Source organism: Nerophis lumbriciformis, linkage group LG03, assembly GCF_033978685.3.
Source record: "Nerophis lumbriciformis linkage group LG03, RoL_Nlum_v2.1, whole genome shotgun sequence".
In the NCBI taxonomy this organism is placed as follows: Eukaryota; Metazoa; Chordata; class Actinopteri; order Syngnathiformes; family Syngnathidae; genus Nerophis; species Nerophis lumbriciformis.
Window position 1 is genome coordinate 32,705,001 of NC_084550.2, and position 20,000 is coordinate 32,725,000.

Here is a 20,000-nt window from a genome sequence, read left to right on the forward strand (position 1 = left end):
GGATTAGGCATTGGAAGATTGACTTCAAATTTGCAGACTTTTACTTAAAGGGGAACTGCACTTTTCATTAAGAGAAGAACACATGTCTTTTTTTTTTGTTTGTTTTTTATTTTAAAGATAAGGGACAAGCAGTAGAAAATGGATGGTTGAAAACGCTTAGAAGATGCGGCTAATGGAAGTCAGCGTTGTAGTCTTCAAAGTCTCTAAAACAACTTCTAAACCCTCCATCAACATTTTATATACACACTACAAGCATATATATATATATATATATATATATATATATATATATATATATATATATTTATATATTATGTATTAGTACATTTAACAATAATGTATGTATTAATATATAATATACGGTATAATATTTACCATATTTTGGTCATTTTAATTAATGCCGGAACTAATTCCTCACCGCATTTATGTCCGTTGACATAGCAATGCACTTTTGACTTCTAGCAACAAATGTGTCCGTCTTCTAATCATGGCAGAATCAGTAGCAAACAACGAAGACCACCATTTTTGTACAAATGAGGATTCACAACTTTTTGAAGCTGAATATACAGAGGATGAACTGCTGCTTATACAAGCAAGCACAAAGGAAAAGTGATAAAATAGAATAGAATAGAACATATCTTTATTGTCATTGTACAACGAAATTGCAAGCAAACTAAATTTAGTGCAAATTCATAATAACACATAAAAACATAAGAACATGGTGCTCAGATAAAAATACATAAAATACATAAAAATACCAACTCACATGCACAGTGAGACGTTGCAGCAAACGGAAGCCAAGAGAGTGAGGTGGAAGTGTATCAAAGCTACAAAATTTGGAATTTGAAGCCTTGCTATTTCAACATAAATGGAGTGCTTACCCAAATAATCTGGAAAAAAAACACCCCTGGCCAGCTGGACCAAACGCACAACTGTTGATCGAGTGAGTCACACTTTATATTGATCATGATCGTGTATTATTGCAACTACAGTACATACTCTGTCTGGCTAGCTGTGTACGAAGAAAACATGAAATAATATTTTACAGATACTGTAATATGATTGTTTATGTTTTTCCATTCAGTATAGATTGCTGTTCTATCCCAAACTCAAACAAATTTCATGTTGACGTAGAAGCTAGCTTATCTCTTTCCGTAGTTAGCTTTTACGGCTAATACCGTAGCAGAAAAATAGTTCCTCAGTGTTCACTCTTACAATAACAACGTTGCTACAGTTTGTTATTATACATGTTACACAACGTAAATGAAGTATTGTTGACGCTTTTTGAATGCATTATTAAAGTGATTTAGAGGTAGAATTGATTGCTAACATTAGCTGCATTGCTAGCCACCTAGAAAGAGACTATTTTTATGTTAGAATGCGAAAAAAATATATATATTTTTTGTCTTCTTGGTTCTCATAAGGATTGTGAACGATAGACAACGTTCCAAAAAAAGTGCAGTTCCCCTTTAAGAGCACCTGTTTTTAAATGATTACACACAAACGTTTAGTAGATCATTCTAAAATAAAAAGTGCAGTTCTCCTTTAAGAAACTGTTCAAAAAGAATGGAATCCGAGAGAAAACGAGAGTTTCTATTTATCAACACCTACCTTCCCTGACTGCGTCACTGATAGCACTGCCATCGTGGTCCAGTCAAAATGTGAGCCATGTGTCCGATTAAAAGTCCGCTCCCAACGTGCGGGTCCAGCCAGTGAAGAGAACATTATTATTCACCATGGGGACGGCGTGGCGCGGTTGGGAGAGTGGCCGTACCAGCAATCTGAGGGGTTCCTGGTTCGGTCCCCACCTTCTACCAACCTCGTCACGTCCGTTGTGTCCTTGAGCAAGACACTTCAGCCTTGCTCTTGATGGGTGGTGGTTGGGACCTTGCATGGCAGCTCCCGCCATCAGTGTGTGAATGTGTGTGTGAATGGGTGAATGTGGAAATAGTGTCAAAGCGCTTTGAGTACCTTGAAGGTAGGGTATAACCCAGGGGTGGGCAATTAATTTTTACCGGGGGCCGCATGAGCAACCCGAGCACTGCTGGAGGGCCACATCGACAATATTTCAATTAAATTGAATATTATTTTTGATATACCGTAAGATAAATAATAATAATACTTTCATTTAACCTAACTTAACTTTATACCAAAAGCAGTTTGCTTTTGATGGTTTTATTTTTAACACTTGGGACGTACAAAGGGCCGGATGTGGCCCGCGGGCCGCAGAATGCCAGGGTCTGGTATAACCAGTGACGTGCGGTGAGGTTGATGGCTGGTGAGGCACTGACTTCATCACAGTCAGATTTACAAACATATGAACCCTAAAGAGTATCTTATTCACCATTTGATTGGCAGCAGTTAACGGGTTATGTTTAAAAGCTCATACCAGCATTCTTCCCTGCTTGGCACTCAGCATCAAGGCTTGGAATTGGGGGTTAAATCACCAAAAATTATTCCCGGGCGTGGCGCCGCTGCTGCCCACTGCTCCCCTCACCTCCCAGGGGGTGATCAAGGGGATGCAGAGGACAAATTTCACCACACCTAGTGTGTGTGTGACAATCATTGGTACTTTAACTTTAACTTTACACATACAAACTGTAGCACACAAAAAAGCACATTTAATAAAAAAAAACGTTATGGTCTTACCTTTACTTATAAATGAAGTCCATGCACAGCTCCTTCTGAACAAAAGCATCGATAACTTGTTTATAGAAGTTTTCCTTATCTTTGTTCAGTTTTAAAAGTCTCCCTGTCTCGATGGAGATCTTCCTTTAATTATTACCTCCTGCTTCCATTGAAAGTCCAGTTTAGAAAACGGTTTTATTTTAGATATGTAATCCTCCATGTTAAAAGTCCAGGCGAGAGGAAAAAATAAACGATCGCTGCTAACTGTTGCTGCTTGTTGTCACTTCTTCTGCAGCCGAGTAGTCGCAGAAATGCTCCCTGGGAGGCGGGATTATTGCGAGCCTCACACAGTGCGTCTTCGCAGCCGTTTTATGATTGCTCAGCACAAGAAATACGTTACACACATACAGTTGTTGACAAAATACACTGTACATTATATACCTCAGCTAACTAAACTATGGAAATGTATAATATAATTCATATAGCAATACGGTCTCACTGCACAGCAGGCCAGCAGTTAGCCCAGTCATTGCGCAATCCATGGTGAGGCTCAACTGGCTGGTGCCTCACCGCAGGTCTCTTCTCAGTATTTGAATGGCAAATGTGAAAATTCAGCGATTTTGAATAAAGAATAATCTAAAACTGGTGAAGTTAAATGGAAAATAACTTTATAGTATAATCACTGGATACATAACAATTTAATAAATTTTTTTCTTTTTACATTTTTTTTCTTTCCAGAATGACACGTGAGGCCCCGCCTCACCTGCCTCCCCTGACTGCACGTCCCTGGGTATAACCCATTTACCAAAGATACAAAGTAATCCTGTTTTACAAGGATCCACATCATTGTCAGAAGTTCGTAGGACACACCAAATATCAGCGACATTGGAAGGAAAGGTTTGTTCGCCCTTACCTTGAACAGCCGGAGTATGTTTGCCACCATGATGGACACGGAGCTGGAAGAGGCTCCGATCACCCCCACCACCCGCTCCGGTTTGGTGATGATGGGCGCCCCGCCGCCCAGACACTTGACGTCGGTGCCGTCCTTCTCGATCAGCGCCTGCACGAACGTGAGCGACTGCTCCAGGGCGTGAGTGTCCCGGGAGCAAGTGTCCAGGATCCGGGCCCCCAGCGTGATGTTGGGCAGCAGGTTGTTGTCGTTGTTGATGCGGTCCAGGGCGAAGAGCATGGCCTCCAGGCGGTGGATGCCCTTCTCCTTCTTCAGCTCGCCGCAGGGCTTGCCGTCGTGGCCCCTGGCGTGCACCGGGAAGAGTCCGCCCAGGGATATGTCGCCGTCGATGCGGATGGAGTTGAGGTGCGTGTGGCCCGGACCTTTGGCTTTGGCGGCCTGAGAGGCCTGGAGGGAGCCGTGGAGGAGCAGCAGCAGGAGAAGAGCCCTGCGAGGCGAGCTCTGAAACATGATGGCGCCAAACCCGTCACAATATAGAAGCCGGTCCTCGGCTGACGCTGCCCGCGGGGTTAATTGCTCTCCAAGCAGCTGGCGCAGGAACGGCGTCCTCTCATGTCTCCACTTCCTCCCTCACTCCATCATCTCCACCAACGTCTGGCTTTTTTCAACCTGCGCAGATCTTCCATGGGGCCAAGAACAAAGGTGAAAGATAAGCGGTGTTTTTCCTCTGCCTTCGATTCCTTTCGTCCACTCGCCGCCGCAATCACGGGTTTTAATCTCGGCCGTCCCCCGCGGCCGGGGATCTGGTATATGTCAGAGCCCCGGGGTGCGCTCACGTCCGGCAGCCCGACGGTGAACTCCTGCAAGATGAAAAGAAGGAGAGTTTGAGAGCAGAGAACAGAGGGAAGGATTTGTGTTGGCCGGACTTTTTCAAGACTTCTGTTTTTCTTATGTTCTGATTGAAGTGAACTAATTAACTCACATTATGTTCTGCATATGCTGAACGTTTAAAGCAAACCACCAGGTTTAATTAAATAGTGGTATTTCAGTTTGAGCCCATAAATAGATAAGGCCCCTTAGTTTGATATTCACAGGTGGATTGGATCACTTCTCGTAGGAAAAGAGGCCCTAAGTGGGACTTTGGAATGCAAAAGTGATAGCCCTATCCTTGAGAAAAGACTACCAGTCTAGCTCAACGGCAACATTTGAGTCATGACTTAAAGCAGTTGTTTTCCAGACACTTACACACAAATATCTCCTTTTATGGTCAGGATGTGCTGTCCTGACATAGCACACACAGACAGACAGAAAGGAGTCCTCCATTTTTTGGACCGCAATTCCTCCAGGTACTGCAGACCTGTTTAATGACGCTCTCTTGTATAAAAGCAACTTTCTCCTCCCTCTACACCATTTTTTGTGCGGCCCATCGCATAATTTCAATGTGGCACACTCCATAATCAATCAATCAATCAATGTTTATTTATATAGCCCTAAATCACAAGTGTCTCAAAGGGCTGCATGTGGCCCGTCATGCCATTTTAAATGGTCAGCCACCTCGTCTCAATCTAGCCATCCACTTCTTTTTAAAGTGGTCCACCTTTCATTTGTGTGGCCTGCGAAAGGCTGGACATCAAAAAGCACTTTCTGGCTAAATGTATATGTTCTTTTAATTAGGACAAATACATGTTACACAAGCCATTGTATGTGTTCTACATTTTTATATTATCTGATGTTCCCAGCATTATCCAAAATAAACACTCCACTTACACACTTGACTTACAATTTCAAAGCAAATTAACGCTGCAAGCAGCGTTGGTCGGGCCCGCATATTTGGCTGGTGCTAGTCCTAAGTGTCCCAATACTTTTGTCCAGTTGTAGTCCTAAGTGTCCCAATACTTTTGTCCAGTTTTAGTCCTAAGTGTCCCAATACTTTTGTCCAGTGTAAGTGTCCCAGTACTTGTGTTCAGTGGTAGTCCTAAGTGTCCCAATACTTTTGTCAAGTTTTAGTCCCAAGTGTCTCAATACTTTTGTCCAGTTTTCGTCGTAAGCGTCCCAATACTCTTGTCAAGTTCTAGTCCCAAGTGTCCCAATACTTTTGTCCAGTTTTCGTCCTAATTGTCCCAATACTTTTGTCCAGTTTTCATCCTAAGTGTCCCAATACTTTTGTCCAGTTTTCGTCCTAAGTGTCCCAATACTTTTGACATGTTTTAGTCCCAAGTGTCCCAATACTTTTGTCCAGTTTTCATCCTAAGTGTCCCAATACTTTTGTCCAGTTTTAGTCCTAAGTGTTCCAATACTTTTGTCCAGTGGTAGTCCAAAGTGTCCCAATACTTTTGTCAAGTTTTAGTCCGAAGTGTCCCAATACATTTGTTCAGTGGTAGTCCTAAGTGTCCCAATACTTTTGTCTAGTGTACCTACCTTGTCTGCATTGTGTGCTCACGCTGGTGCTTCCTGCTTTTAAGCAGCCATCTTGAGAAAACAGCAGTGCAGCAGCATCAGCGTAGCGGTTCTTTGAAGGCTCATAAAATCAAAACCGGAGCAGTAATCAAAACTCTGTTCCATACTTTTAATCAGAAGGGTTCAATCTCTCTCCTGTGTCAGTTTGAAACCGAAACAACAAACGTGCTCAGAGGAGATAATGTTTGAAGACAGGTGACCGGTTTTTACAAAAAAATGTGTTTTGAAGGGGGAATTGCAAACTTTCTGTTGATTTTTGCTGAGGGTTGTCAATCTATGAAATGTAGGTCTAAGTGAGACCTACATAGACGTTTTTGTTTCATGTCTTTCCGACCTTCCCAGTGGGAGTTACAGGCATTTTTGTCATTTTTTTCTTCCGAGGAGCAGTTTTTTCTGCGTTTTATTCCAAAATTGCGCTAGAGCGCAATTTTGAGATTTGGGGTTAGGTTTTTTATTAGATCGCAATTGTTGCCAGTCCTGATGTGTGTGTTCAGTTTGATGAGTTTTGAAACATGTTAAGGGGGTCAAATTACAGCTCAAAGAGGCAAAAGTGACTGTTTTTAGTACATTTTTGTCTTGAAGGGGGAATTGCCAACTTCCTGTTGATTTTTGCCCAAGGAAATTAATAAATGAAATGTAGGTCTAAATGAGACCTACATAGAAGTTTTTGTTTCATGTCTATACGACATTCATACTGGGAGTTAGAGGCAGTTTTCTTCCTAGGGGGCGCTAGAGCGCAATTTTGAGTTTTGGGGTTTGGTTTCTTTACTAAAGAGTTTTGTTTGCGTTTATTGATGTGTGTGTCAAATTTGGTGAGATTTGAGGCATGTTAAGGGGGTCAAATTACAGCGCAAAGTTGCGGAAGAATAATAATAAGAAACGCTTAATTATCCCTCAATCTGTAAAATAATATAATAATCAAAAACAGTCGCCTCTGCACATTGTGTATTTATCTTCGTGAATGTTCATTGTTACATGTGGCGGCCATTATTGTGGAATGGCCCTCAGTAAAAAGGTGGGCGGAACGATAAAAATATTGACAGTAATGATACCAAGTATAGTATTGGTATACAGTCGATGCCACAGTTTTTTATAATCATAAAATATTTTTTGGTCTTTTTTGTTTTTGTTCACAAACTCAGGAATTAAGAGTATTTGTTTAGTGATTTTACACAATTATACATTTTGTGTGTAATAAAAGAGAAAAAGGAAATGATATAATACAACTAATAGATTATGTAACTGTGTTTTTGTGGTCAAAAATGTAATCATTTAATCATCCTGATGTCAAGCGTTGACAAACGGTGCGTCACGGGAGACGCCGGAGGTTGTTGTCATGTTGAGGATGCAGATGAACAAGGTAGGAGCGTGAGGTAAAAAGGGGTATTTATTGATAAATGGACAAAAAGTGCTCTGCCCGGACAGACTATGACGAAAACAAAACAAAATAAAACTGCTGAAACCCAGCAAAGCACTCACGGGAAATGTGGAGCAGACGACGTCCACAAAGTAGTGCGTATTAGACTTAGTAGTCTAGTGAAATGCTAACATCATCATCAACCAAGGTAGAGAAAAAGGATCAACTTGACTAGTATTGATTGCAAACAGAAAACAGGTGAGGGGAAACGCTCTGGGATGGAAGTGAAGCAGCCAGGGGAAAACACCAAAAACTGAAAGAGTCGCCAAAATAAAAGCACAGGGACAGGAACACAAAACACCAGAAAACACTAACAAAACCCAACATAAAGACACCTGAAAATGTTGAGCATGAACCTTGGTATGACGGACGTATGACCCTGAGACTACGTGGTGTTGGATCCATACCCGATTTAATAAATATTAAAACATGAGAATAAGTGCTTATTACATTTGACAGACGTGTCAATAGAACATGTCAGAGCAGAAAGTAAACAGTAAATTAGCAAGTAGATTACAGTTTTAACCGAATAATACAACTGGAATATGTCAGCAGCTAAATAAGGAAAACCCGTTTTGAAATGCTTCTGAAATGAATTATTTAACTCATATCATGTTCTACATATGGTGAATGTTTATATCCAACTTGGAGAAAGCGAACCACCAGGTTTAAGTAAATAATGGTTGAGCCTTAGTTGGACATTTGCATGTGGACTAGGTTAATTCTCTCACGAGAAGAGGCAATACAGTCAGACTTAGGAATGCAAAAGTGATAGCTCTATCCTGGAGGAGAGACTCCGTGTTGGTCCTAAACGTCAACCGACAAGTCATGGTACACATCTGTTGTCTTCCCAGTAACTTACACACAAACATCTCCTTACATGGTCAGGTTGTACTCTCCTGAATTAGCACACACCCAGACAAAGAAAGAAGGAATATAAGACTGTGGTTTGGCTCGTCCAAGTTAGGAGTGCCTCATTTTGGACTTGACCTCCTCCAGGTACTACAGACCTGTATAATGATGCTCGCTTGTAATAAAGCAACTTTTTTGTTTGGCAAAGCGTGGACCCCGACTTAAACAAGTTGAAAAACGTATTTGGGTGTTACCATTTAGTGGTCAATATGTACTGAACTGTAAAATCTACTAATAAAAGTGGTGCGATGGACGTCGAGTGGCTCTAGCATAATATTGTGAGAGTCCAGTCCATGGACTGGACTCTCACAATATTATGTTAGATCCACTATGGACTGGACTCTCACAATATTATGTTAGATCCACTATGGACTGGACTCTCACAATATTATGTTAGATCCACTATGGACTGGACTCTCACACTATTATGTTAGATCCACTATGGACTGGACTCTCACACTATTATGTTAGATCCACTATGGACTGGACTCTCACACCATTATGTTAGATCCACTATGGACTGGACTCTCACTATTATGTTAGATCCACTATGGACTGGACTCTCACTATTATGTTAGATCCACTATGGACTGGACTCTCACACTATTAGGTTAGATCCACTATGGACTGGACTTTCACTATTATGTTAGATCCACTATGGACTGGACTCTCACACTATTATGTTAGATCCACTATGGACTGGACTCTCACTATTATGTTAGATCCACTATGGACTGGACTCTCACACTATTAGGTTAGATCCACTATGGACTGGACTCTCACTATTATGTTAGATCCACTATGGACTGGACTCTCACAATATTATGTTAGATCCACTATGGACTGGACTCTCACACTATTATGTTAGATCCACTGTGGACTGGACTCTCACACTATTATGTTAGATCCACTATGGACTGGACTCTCAGACTATTATGTTAGATCCACTATGGACTGGACTCTCACTATTATGTTAGATCCACTATGGACTGGACTCTCACAATATTATGTTAGATCCACTATGGACTGGACTCTCACACTATTATGTTAGATCCACTATGGACTGGACTCTCACTATTATGTTAGATCCACTATGGACTGGACTCTCACTATTATGTTAGATCTACTATGGACTGGACTCTCACACTATTATGTTAGATCCACTATGGACTGGACTCTCACTATTATGTTAGATCCACTATGGACTGGACTCTCACAATATTATGTTAGATCCACTATGCACTGGACTCTCACAATATTATGTTAGATCCACTATGGACTGGACTCTCACTATTATGTTAGATCCACTATGGACTGGACTCTCACAATATCATGTTAGATCCACTATGGACTGGACTCTCACTATTATGTTAGATCCACTATGGGCTGGACTCACACTATTATGTTAGATCCACTATGGACTGGACTATCACACTATTATGTTAGATCCACTATGGACTGGACTCTCACAATATCATGTTAGATCCACTATGGACTGGACTCTCACACTATTATGTTAGATCCACTATGGACTGGACTCTCACACTATTATGTTAGATCCACTATGAACTGGACTCTCACACTATTATGTTAGATCCACTATGGACTGGACTCTCACTATTATGTTAGATCCACTATGGACTGGACTCTCACTATTATGTTAGATCCACTATGGACTGGACTCTCACAATATCATGTTAGATCCACTATGGACTGGACTCTCACAATATTATGTTAGATCCACTATGGACTGGACTCTCACACTATTATGTTAGATCCACTATGGACTGGACTCTCACACTATTATGTTAGATCCACTATGGACTGGATTCTCACTATTATGTTAGATCCACTATGGACTGGACTCTCACACTATTATGTTAGATCCACTATGGACTAGACTCTCACTATTATGTTAGATCCACTATGGACTGGACTCTCACTATTATGTTAGATCCACTATGGACTGGACTCTCACACTATTATGTTAGATCCACTATGGACTGGACTCTCACACTATTATGTTAGATCCACTATGGACTGGACTCTCACTATTATGTTAGATCCACTATGGACTGGACTCTCACACTATTATGTTAGATCCACTATGGACTGGACTCTCACTATTATGTTAGATCCACTATGGACTGGACTCTCACACTATTATGTTAGATCCACTATGGACTGGACTCTCACACTATTATGTTAGATCCACTATGGACTGGACTCTCACTATTATGTTAGATCCACTATGGACTGGACTCTCACTATTATGTTAGATCCACTATGGACTGGACTCTCACACTATTATGTTAGATCCACTATGGACTGTACTCTCACTATTATGTTAGATTTACTACGGACTGGACTCTCTCACTATTATGTTAGATCAGAATCAGAATCAGAATCAGCTTTATTGTCATTACGCAAGGTAACGAGATTGAGGCCATTCCATACAGTGCGATGTGTGCATGCTAGAAAAACAATGTGCAAATATATAGAAATATAAAAAATGTAGAAGTGCAATGAATATGGTGTGAAATGAATATATACATGAAAAAACAAAACAAAAACAGGGTGGTTGGTGGAATGGGTTATTGCACCGAAGAGAAGGCAGTTATGAGGGACATTGGGGCAGTCCGTTCAGGATGGTTATGGCCCTGGGGAAGAAGCTGTTCTTTTTGTTTTGGTTTTAATGCACCTGTAGCGCTTCCCAGAGGGCAGCAGGTGGAACAGGTCAGAGCCAGGGTGGGTGCTGTCCTTGATGATGGCACTGGCTCTGTTGAGGCAGCGGGAGGTGTAGATGTCCGTCAGAGAGGGGAGAGGGCGGCCGATGATCTTCTGAGCCGTCTTGACCACTCTTTGCAGCCTCTCCCTGTCTGCTGCAGTGCAGCTGCCGTACCATACCGTAATACAGTAGGTCAGCAGGCTCTCGATGGACGAGCGGTAGAAGGTCAGCAGCAGGTCAGGCTTCAGGTTGTACTTCCCGAGGACTCTAAGGAAGTGTAGCCGCTGCTGAGCCTTCTTGATGATTGATGTGGTGTTGACTGTCCAGGAGAAGTCATTAGAGATGTGGACTCCAAGGTACCTGAAGGTGTGGACCCTCTCTACACGCTCGCCGTTGATGTAGAGGGGGGCAGGGTCGGTGCTGCTCCTCCTGAAGTCGACGATGATCTCTCTGGTCTTGCTGGTGTTGAGAGCGAGGTTGTTCTCCGAAGACCAGGCCGTCAGCTTCAGGACCTCCTCTCTGTAGGCAGCCTCGTCACCCCTGGAGATGAGCCCGACCACTGTGGTATCGTCGGCGAACTTGACGGTAAGGTTGTCACTGTGGGCCGGACTGCAGTCATGGGTGTAAAGGCAGTAGAGGAGGGGGCTCAGCACACAGCCCTGTGGGGAGCCGATGCTCAGCGTGCGGGAGGATGAGAGGTGCGGGCCAAGTCTCACATTCTGGGGTCGGTCCGTTAGGAAGTCCCTTATCCCAGATCCACTATGGACTGGACTCTCTCACTATTATGTTAGACCCACTATGGACTGGACTATCACATAATTATGTCAGAACCACTCGACGTCTATTGCATCCGGACTCAAAACAGAGGCGACTTTTTTGAGACACTTGTGATTTAGGGCTATATAATTTAACATTGATTGATTGATTGATTTGTTTGTGTTAGACTTGACCCTGATTCACTATTCCAACTGCAGTCTATTTACATTTTGGTTCCAGACCAGAGCACCAAACCACAAGTGTGATAGAAGCCTAAATTGCATCTGCTGACAACTTCCTATGTCTTTGTTCCCGCTCTTATTCTGAAGGCGAGACAGAAAAAACAGCAACCTGGGCTAAAAGGGTCTTATGTGCCACAGATCTACAAAGGAAACCATCGGGTTCCATTCAAGCCGGGGAAAGAAATTGGGTTTGAGCACAGCTTGTGATTTCTGCACCAACGCAACCGTTTTAACATTACTTTGCAAAGTCTGCTCACCGCTGGCAAAATCAATTACCGTCATATAATAGACTTGATACGTCATGTCAGAGACTTTGTACGCGAGTCTAACAGACGCGGTCGTGTGGAAGCCTGGCGGGCGACAGGAAGCAGGCGGAGATGTTAATAAGGAACCGTATTTATCCCACAATGGGCAAATGGTGTGGTCGCGGTGACAGAAAGTCTGCAAAAAAATCAGGTAAAAGCACATGAAAACTAGAAGGAAACATTAAAGAACACATTAAGGCCTTGTTCACACTAGGGTTGTGCCCCATACCAATATTTTGGAACCGGTACCAACATGTATTTTGATACTTTTCTAAATAAAGGGGACCACAAAAAATGTCATTATTGTCTTTATTTTAACAACAAATGTTAGTGTACATGAAACATATGTTTATTATTGTCATTTAGTCCTTAAAAAAAATAGTGAACTTGTCTTTTAGTAGTAAGTAAACAAACAAAGACTCCTAATTAGTCTGCTGACGTATGCAGTAACATATTGTGTCATTTATACACCTATTATTATGTACACATTATGAGGGACAAACTGTAAAAAATGGATTATTAATCTACTTGTTCATTTACTGATAAAATCTGCTTATTTTCTCTTTTAACATGTTCTATCTACACTTCTGTTCAAATGTAATAATCACTTATTCTTCTCTTCTTTGACACTTTACATTAGTTTTGGATGATACCACACATTTAGGTATCGATCCGATACCAAGTAGTTATAAGATCATACAATAAAATATAAAACCTAATACACCAATACTGATGAAGAAATACTGATATAAAGGGTAGGTGTCGCGCTGTTTTTGTTTTAACATGTTCTATCTACACTTCTGTTAAAATGTAATAATCACTTATTCTTCTCTTCTTTGATACTTGACATTAGTTTTGGATGATACCACACATTTCGGTATCGATCCGATACCAAGTAGTTACAGGATCATACATTGGTCACATTCAAAGTCCTCATATGTCCAGGGACATATTTACTGACTTTATAAAAAGGAAAAATGATTTAGTGACGATAAAAAATATCGATAAAATCATAGTAGTATCTACTAGATACGCTCTTGTACTTGGTATCATTACAGTGGATGTCGGGTGTCGATCCACCCATGGCATTTGTTTACATTGTGACGCCGGTGAGCTATTGTATCCTCCTACGGTGTGTAGTGAAGCATGTTTAGCTATTCCTCGTCCTCCAGTGATAATGCTACTTGTAAGAAACCTACTTTATTTGTCGCCATGGAGGCCAGGATTAGTGATTTAGAAGTAGCTAAAACACTGTGGATGGATGTTAGCCACTAGCCAACTAGCCATGTCTTAAAGCAGCTCTTCCTGAGGGTGTTTCAGTGTTATAACTTCACCTTTATCTTTACTTTTTACACCAAAATGCGTCCATTCTCCCTTTTCTGTCTACACACTGTGTCTGCTTGTAAGTACTCTTTGTGTGTGCGCTGCCGAACATGCTCCTTCGCTCGTAAAACCAATAATGTCACAACCTGACGACCCGCCGTCATGCCCGTTAAAAAAAAAGGGGGGTACTTTTTAGAGGTGGTATAGTACCGAATATGATTCATTATTATCGTGGTACTATACTAGTACCGGTATACTGTACAACCCAAATCCAAAGTGACCAAATCCGATATTTTTGGAATCAGATTCAGACCACACCCGGGAGTAGTCCTGAATCCGATTGAGGTCGGTGGAGTCTGATAAAGAACACATTGTACTTGCAATGTAAACAGTCAGATCTCTGAAGTCCACCAGTGCAGGTCTAAGAGGATACGGCATGACGATGATGATGATATGGAATATGCTAATGAGTGTGTCAGCGTGAACACTACTCTGAAAGGTGCTTGATTAAAATGGCTCCTTCTTCTTTTTCTTTTTTCTTTTTTGACAGAAGGGCGGCTGGTGTGATTTATTCTGTGTGTGTGTGTGTGTGTGTGTGTGTGTGTGTGTGTGTGTGTGTGTGTGTGTGTGTGTGTGTGTGTGTGTGTGTGTGTGTGTGTGTGTGTCAGAAACCACCTCCAGAAATGTAAATATATCCTAGTGGAAGCACATCAACATATCCCGAGTGTGTCTCAGGTGCCATTTGGAAAAAAAAAAAAAAAAGTGACAGCCAATGTCAATGAATGCCTTTTAAAGCTGACACTGAACCTATTTGTAGTCCCCTGCTGACGAGTGGCTAGCAGCTAATTATGTGTCTCCATACACAGTGTGGAGCCGCTCCCCTAATCACTGTTATGGCAAAAAAAACTAATTTTTTTAGCATCTTAAGAATCATTTTTAACCTTGAAAATCTATTTTTGCCTTGAAAATCAACTTTTACCTTGACATTTAGTTTTTACCTTGAAAATAATTTTTTACCTTGAAAATAATTTTTTACCTTGAAAATCAACTTTTACCTTGAAAATCAAATTTTATCTTGAAAATCATTTTTACCTTGAAAATCATTTTTTACCTTGAAAATCAAATTTTACCTTGAAAATAATTTTTTACCTTAAAAATCGGTTTTTGCCTTGAAAATCATTTTTTTCTTTGAAAAACAACTTTTACCTTAAAAATCCTTTTTTACCTTGAAAATCGAATTTTGCCTTGAAAATCGGATTTTGCCTTGAAAATCATTTTTTACCTTGAAAATCATTTTTTGCCTTGAAAATCGGTTTTTGCCTTGAAAATCAAATTTTGCCTTGAAAATCAAATTTTACCTTGAAAATAATTTTTTACCTTGAAAATCGGTTTTTACCTTGAAAATTAAATTTTACCTTGAAAATAATTTTTTACCTTGAAAATCAACTTTTACCTTAAAAATCCTTTTTTACCTTGAAAATCGAATTTTGCCTTGAAAATCATTTTTACCTTGAAAATCGGTTTTTGCCTTGAAAATCAACTTTTACCTTGAAAATCAACTTTTACCTTGAAAATAATAGTTTACCTTGAAAATCAAATTTTGCCTTGAAAATATTTTTTTACCTTGAAAATCAAATTTTACCTTGAAAATCGAATTTTGCCTTGAAAATATTTTTTTACCTTGAAAATCGAATTTTGCCTTGAAAATATTTTTTTACCTTGAAAATCGAATTTTGCCTTGAAAATAATTTTTTACCTTGAAAATCAGCTTTTGCCTTGAAAATCAACGTTTACCTTGAAAATCGAATTTTACCTTGAAAATCGAATTTTACCTTAAAAATATTTTTTTACCTTGAAAATCAACTTTTACCTTGAAAATAATTTTTTACCTTGAAAATCAAATTTTGTCTTGAAAATCAAATTTTACCTTGAAAATCAACGTTTACCTTGAAAATCAAATTTTACCTTGAAAATCATTATTTACCTTGAAAATCAACCTTTACCTTGAAAATAATTTTTTTACCTTGAAAATCATTTTTTTCCTTGAAAATCGAATTTTGCCTAGAAAATCATTTTTTAGCTTGAAAATATTTTTTTTTTTAACCAAGAACAAATCAGAAGCAGCCATGTCAACAGCTAAGCTAACAGCTAAGCTAGCTTTAAACAACACCAAGAAATAAGAAGCATGTTACAGCAGAAAGTAATCAGCTATTACCAGGAAATGAACAAGTAGATTAATCAGAGTCTAGAGAAAGGGTGTCCAAAGTGCGGCCCAGGGGCCATTTGCGGCCCGTAGCTATTTTTTTTTTTTTTACGGTCTGGGGCACAATCGTTAGCATTCTGTGATTAGCATGCAAGCTTCATTGGTAATTTCGCAGGTACAAACCTCAGCGTCAAATATTCCGTTACATGCTGAATAATACCCGTTAGCATGGTAGCTTTTTTTTTTGTTTTAGCTAATTCTATTAGCAGACAGTTGTACTTTGGTAATTAATGCATGCTAAAGTTAGCATGCTAGCTTCTTAAAACCACATGTTCAGGTACACGCCTTTATAGTCATTTATTTTGGTGCTTGACGCATTTTAGCATGCTAACATAAATAAGCTTGTTAGCTTTTTTAACTAACTTAGCATGTGTACACGTCAGTGTCACATATTTTGGAATTTCACCAGTGCTAACTGTTAGCATTGTACTGTTAGCATACAAGCTTTTCAGTCCCTTTTGCTCATATTTTTTGTTACTGGCCAGCGTGCTAACTGTTAGCATTTCCGTTCAGAAATTGCATTTTCTTTGAAAAAGATCCATGGCTTTGAGGGTGAAAACTGCAAAATGGCCCCCGCATCCTTTGATTAGTCAGTCTGTGGCCCTCAGTGGAATATAATACAACAACTGTTGTTGTGTCAGCAGTGTCACAACCGATCCATACATTGGTGGTGTCGACACCAAGGATGATATCATTAAATCAGGCATGTTTCCACTGAGGGCCACATGGCAGTTCTGGCTGGTCCAGAGTGTGTTGTCCAGGTTCCACAGGAGTGCTTTCTGGACCAGGACCACCAGGCTGAGTTTGATCAGACTTTACGGGCTGGGCGGCAGTTTTAAAGGCACTTGGAGTGAATCACTTGTGAAAAACAAGTTGAGTGTTGACGGGACCTTGTCAGCTGACGTCTGCACTCAATGAATCTCACACGCTTGCCCAGTCAAGGCTGGAACATCTTTGCAGACTTCCCGTCTTTGGGAGATTGTTCCTATGGGGACTGTTACCTTATTATTTTCTAGGAAGAGGTAGTTTTGTGTGTGTGTGTGTGTGTGTGTGTGTGTGTGTGTGTGTGTGTGTGTTCTTGTATTTCTACCCTTCTTAAGACATTGTTACAAACCCCGTTTCCATATGAGTTGGGAAATTGTGTTAGATGTAAATATAAACGGAATACAATGATTTGTAAATCATTTTCAACCCATATTCAGTTGAATATGCTACAAAGACAACATATTTGATGTTCAAACTGATAAACTTTTTTTTTTTTGCAAATAATCATTAACTTTAGAATTTGATGCCAGCAACACGTGACAAAGAAGTTGGGAAAGGTGGCAATAAATACTGATAAAGTTGAGGAATGCTCATGAAACACTTATTTGGAACATCCCACAGGTGAACAGGCTCATTGGGAACAGGTGGGTGCCATGATTGGGTATAAAAGTAGATTCCATGAAATGCTCAGTCATTCACAAACAAGGATGGGGCGAGGGTCACCACTTTGTCAACAAATGCCTGAGCAAATTATTGAACAGTTTAAGAAAAAAACATTTTCAACCAGCTATTGCAAGGAATTTAGGGATTTCACCATATACGCTCCGTAATATCATCAAAGGGTTCAGAGAATCTGGAGAAATCACTGCACGTAAGCAGCTAAGCCCGTGACCTTCGATCCCTCAGGCTGTACTGCATTAACAAGCGACATCAGTGTGTAAAGGATATCACCACATGGGCTCAGGAACACACACACACACACACACACACACACACACACACACACACGCGCACACACGCGCTCTTGTATTTGTTACCTTCTTGAGACCTGAGAAAAATGCCCACCTCTTTAAGACCAGCCTTTCTCCATATAAAAGAAGTGTATTTACAACATTAATAATATATGCATACTATGCACATATAAAAAAAGGTAAGCTTTTAGTTAATAATTTTTTTTGTGAATTTTTTTGTTTGTAATTGGTTTATAATCTTCACTATTTACTTCAAGTTATTACAGTATGTCTCTATATACATATTTATTGTATTCTTTTTAATAATTGTGGACAAAAGGAGGCGCATTTACGTTCCTTACACACACTTGTTATTTCATATGTTGACCAGAGGGAGGGCACTTTTAAAAGCAACACACAGTCAATGAGAAAAATCCCTCCTTTTTGGGACCACCCTCATTTTGATAGATATCACCACCAGGGGTGCAAATGAGATCTCTATTTTTTGTTTTTTGTAACGTGCTTAAGGCCGATGACAAAAGGAGTCGGGACCACAGATGGCCCCTGTGCCACACTTTGGGCAACCCAGCTGTAGAAGCTAACTGTTAATTGCCACTATAGTCTTAGTAGCGTAGTGTATTTGTTCATCCTATGGTCACATATGGGACGCGGGTAGTCTTACGTCAGCACCGGAAGTCATACAATCAACTGTTCACCTGGCGGGTTTTTTCGGGGATGAATAGGGAAATCCTTCTTTGGCTGCCATCTTGTTGTATCATATATTGCTGCCTTTGCACTTGTCAATGTTTACTTTTGTATGCACGTTAAATCAACAAAAAATCCTGACTTTGGAGCAATGTTCACGGACTCTAGTATTTGGCTCTCTATTAGATGCAATGGTTTTCTGTATTGGGACCATGATTTTGGTCCTAACTTGTTCACCGGTCCTCATATGGACAATAGTTTTCCTTGTTGTCCCAAGAAGGGTAGAAATACAAGAACACACACACACTAACTTGTTCACCGGTCCTCATATGGAAGGTACTTTTCCTTCTTGATGTCTCAAGAAGGGTAGAAATACAAGAACACACACACACACACACACACACACACACTAACTTGTTCACCGGTCCTCATATGGACGGTAGTTAGGGACCGCAATGTCCCTTTGGGACAGAGGACCCTATTGTAATTGTAACGTTTTATTATTATTATTATACCGGCCGCCTCTTTGAGCTGTAATTTGACCCCCTTAACATGCTTCAAAACTCACCATATTTGACACACACATCAGGACTGGCGAAAATTGCCATCTAATAAAAAATAAAAATAAAAAAAACTCAAAATTGCGCTCTAGCGCCCCCTAGGAAGAAAACACAAACACAACTGCCTGTAACTTCCGGTAGGAATGTCGTAGAGACATGAAACACAAACCTCTCAGTAGGTCTCACTTAGACCTAGATTTCATACACTGACATCTTTCAGCAAAAATCAACAGGAAGTTGGCAATTCCCCCTTCAAAACAAAAATTTAGTAACTTATGCCTCTTTGAGCTGTAATTTGACCCCCTTAACATGCTTCAAAACTCACCAAACTGGACACACACATCAGGACTGGCAAAAATTGCGATCTAATAAAAAAAAAACAACCCCAAAACTCAAAATTGCGCTCTAGCGCCCCCTAGGAAGAAAACACAAACAAAACTGCTTGTAACTTCCGGTAGGAATGTTATAGAGACATGAAAACTCTATGTAGGTCTCACTTAGACCTAGATTTCATACACTAACATCTTTCAGCAAAAATCAACAGGAAGTTGTCAATTCCCCCTTCAAAACAAAAATGTTGTAAAAACAGTTACTTTTGCCTCTTTGAGTTGTAATTTGACCCCCTTAACATGCTTCAAAACTCACCATATTTGACACACACATCAGGACTGGCGGAAATTGCCATCTAATAAAAAAAGAACCAAACCCTAAAACTCAAAATTGCGCTCTAGCGCCCCCTAGGAAGAAAACACAAACAAAACTGCTTGTAACTTCCGGTAGGAATGTTGTAGAGACATGAAACACAAACCTCTATGTAGGTCCCACTTAGACCTAGATTTCATACACTGACATCTTTCAGCAAAAATCAACAGGAAGCTGGCAATTCCCCCTTCAAAACAAAAAAATAGTAACTTTTGCCTCTTTGAGCTGTAATTTGACCCCCTTAACATGCTTTAAAACTCACCAAACTGGACACACACATCAGGACTGGCAAAAATTGCGATCTAATAAAAAACAACAACCTCGAAACTCAAAATTGCGCTCTAGCGCCCACTAGGAAGAAAACACAGACACAACTG

The 20,000-nt window shown here is 40.3% G+C and overlaps 1 protein-coding gene across 2 annotated transcripts in view; it reads right to left on the reverse strand.

The window, feature by feature from the left end:
- LOC133583227 (metabotropic glutamate receptor 4-like) overlaps window positions 1-20,000 on the reverse strand; it is a 476,432-nt gene that overhangs the window by 422,245 nt on the left and 34,187 nt on the right. For both annotated transcript variants that reach the window (XM_061937371.1, XM_061937363.1), the window contains exon 2: window positions 3,542-4,398. In XM_061937371.1, the coding sequence (XP_061793355.1) occupies window positions 3,542-4,048 (507 nt within the window). In that variant the 5' untranslated portion in view covers window positions 4,049-4,398. The remainder of the gene's footprint in view (window positions 1-3,541; window positions 4,399-20,000) is intronic.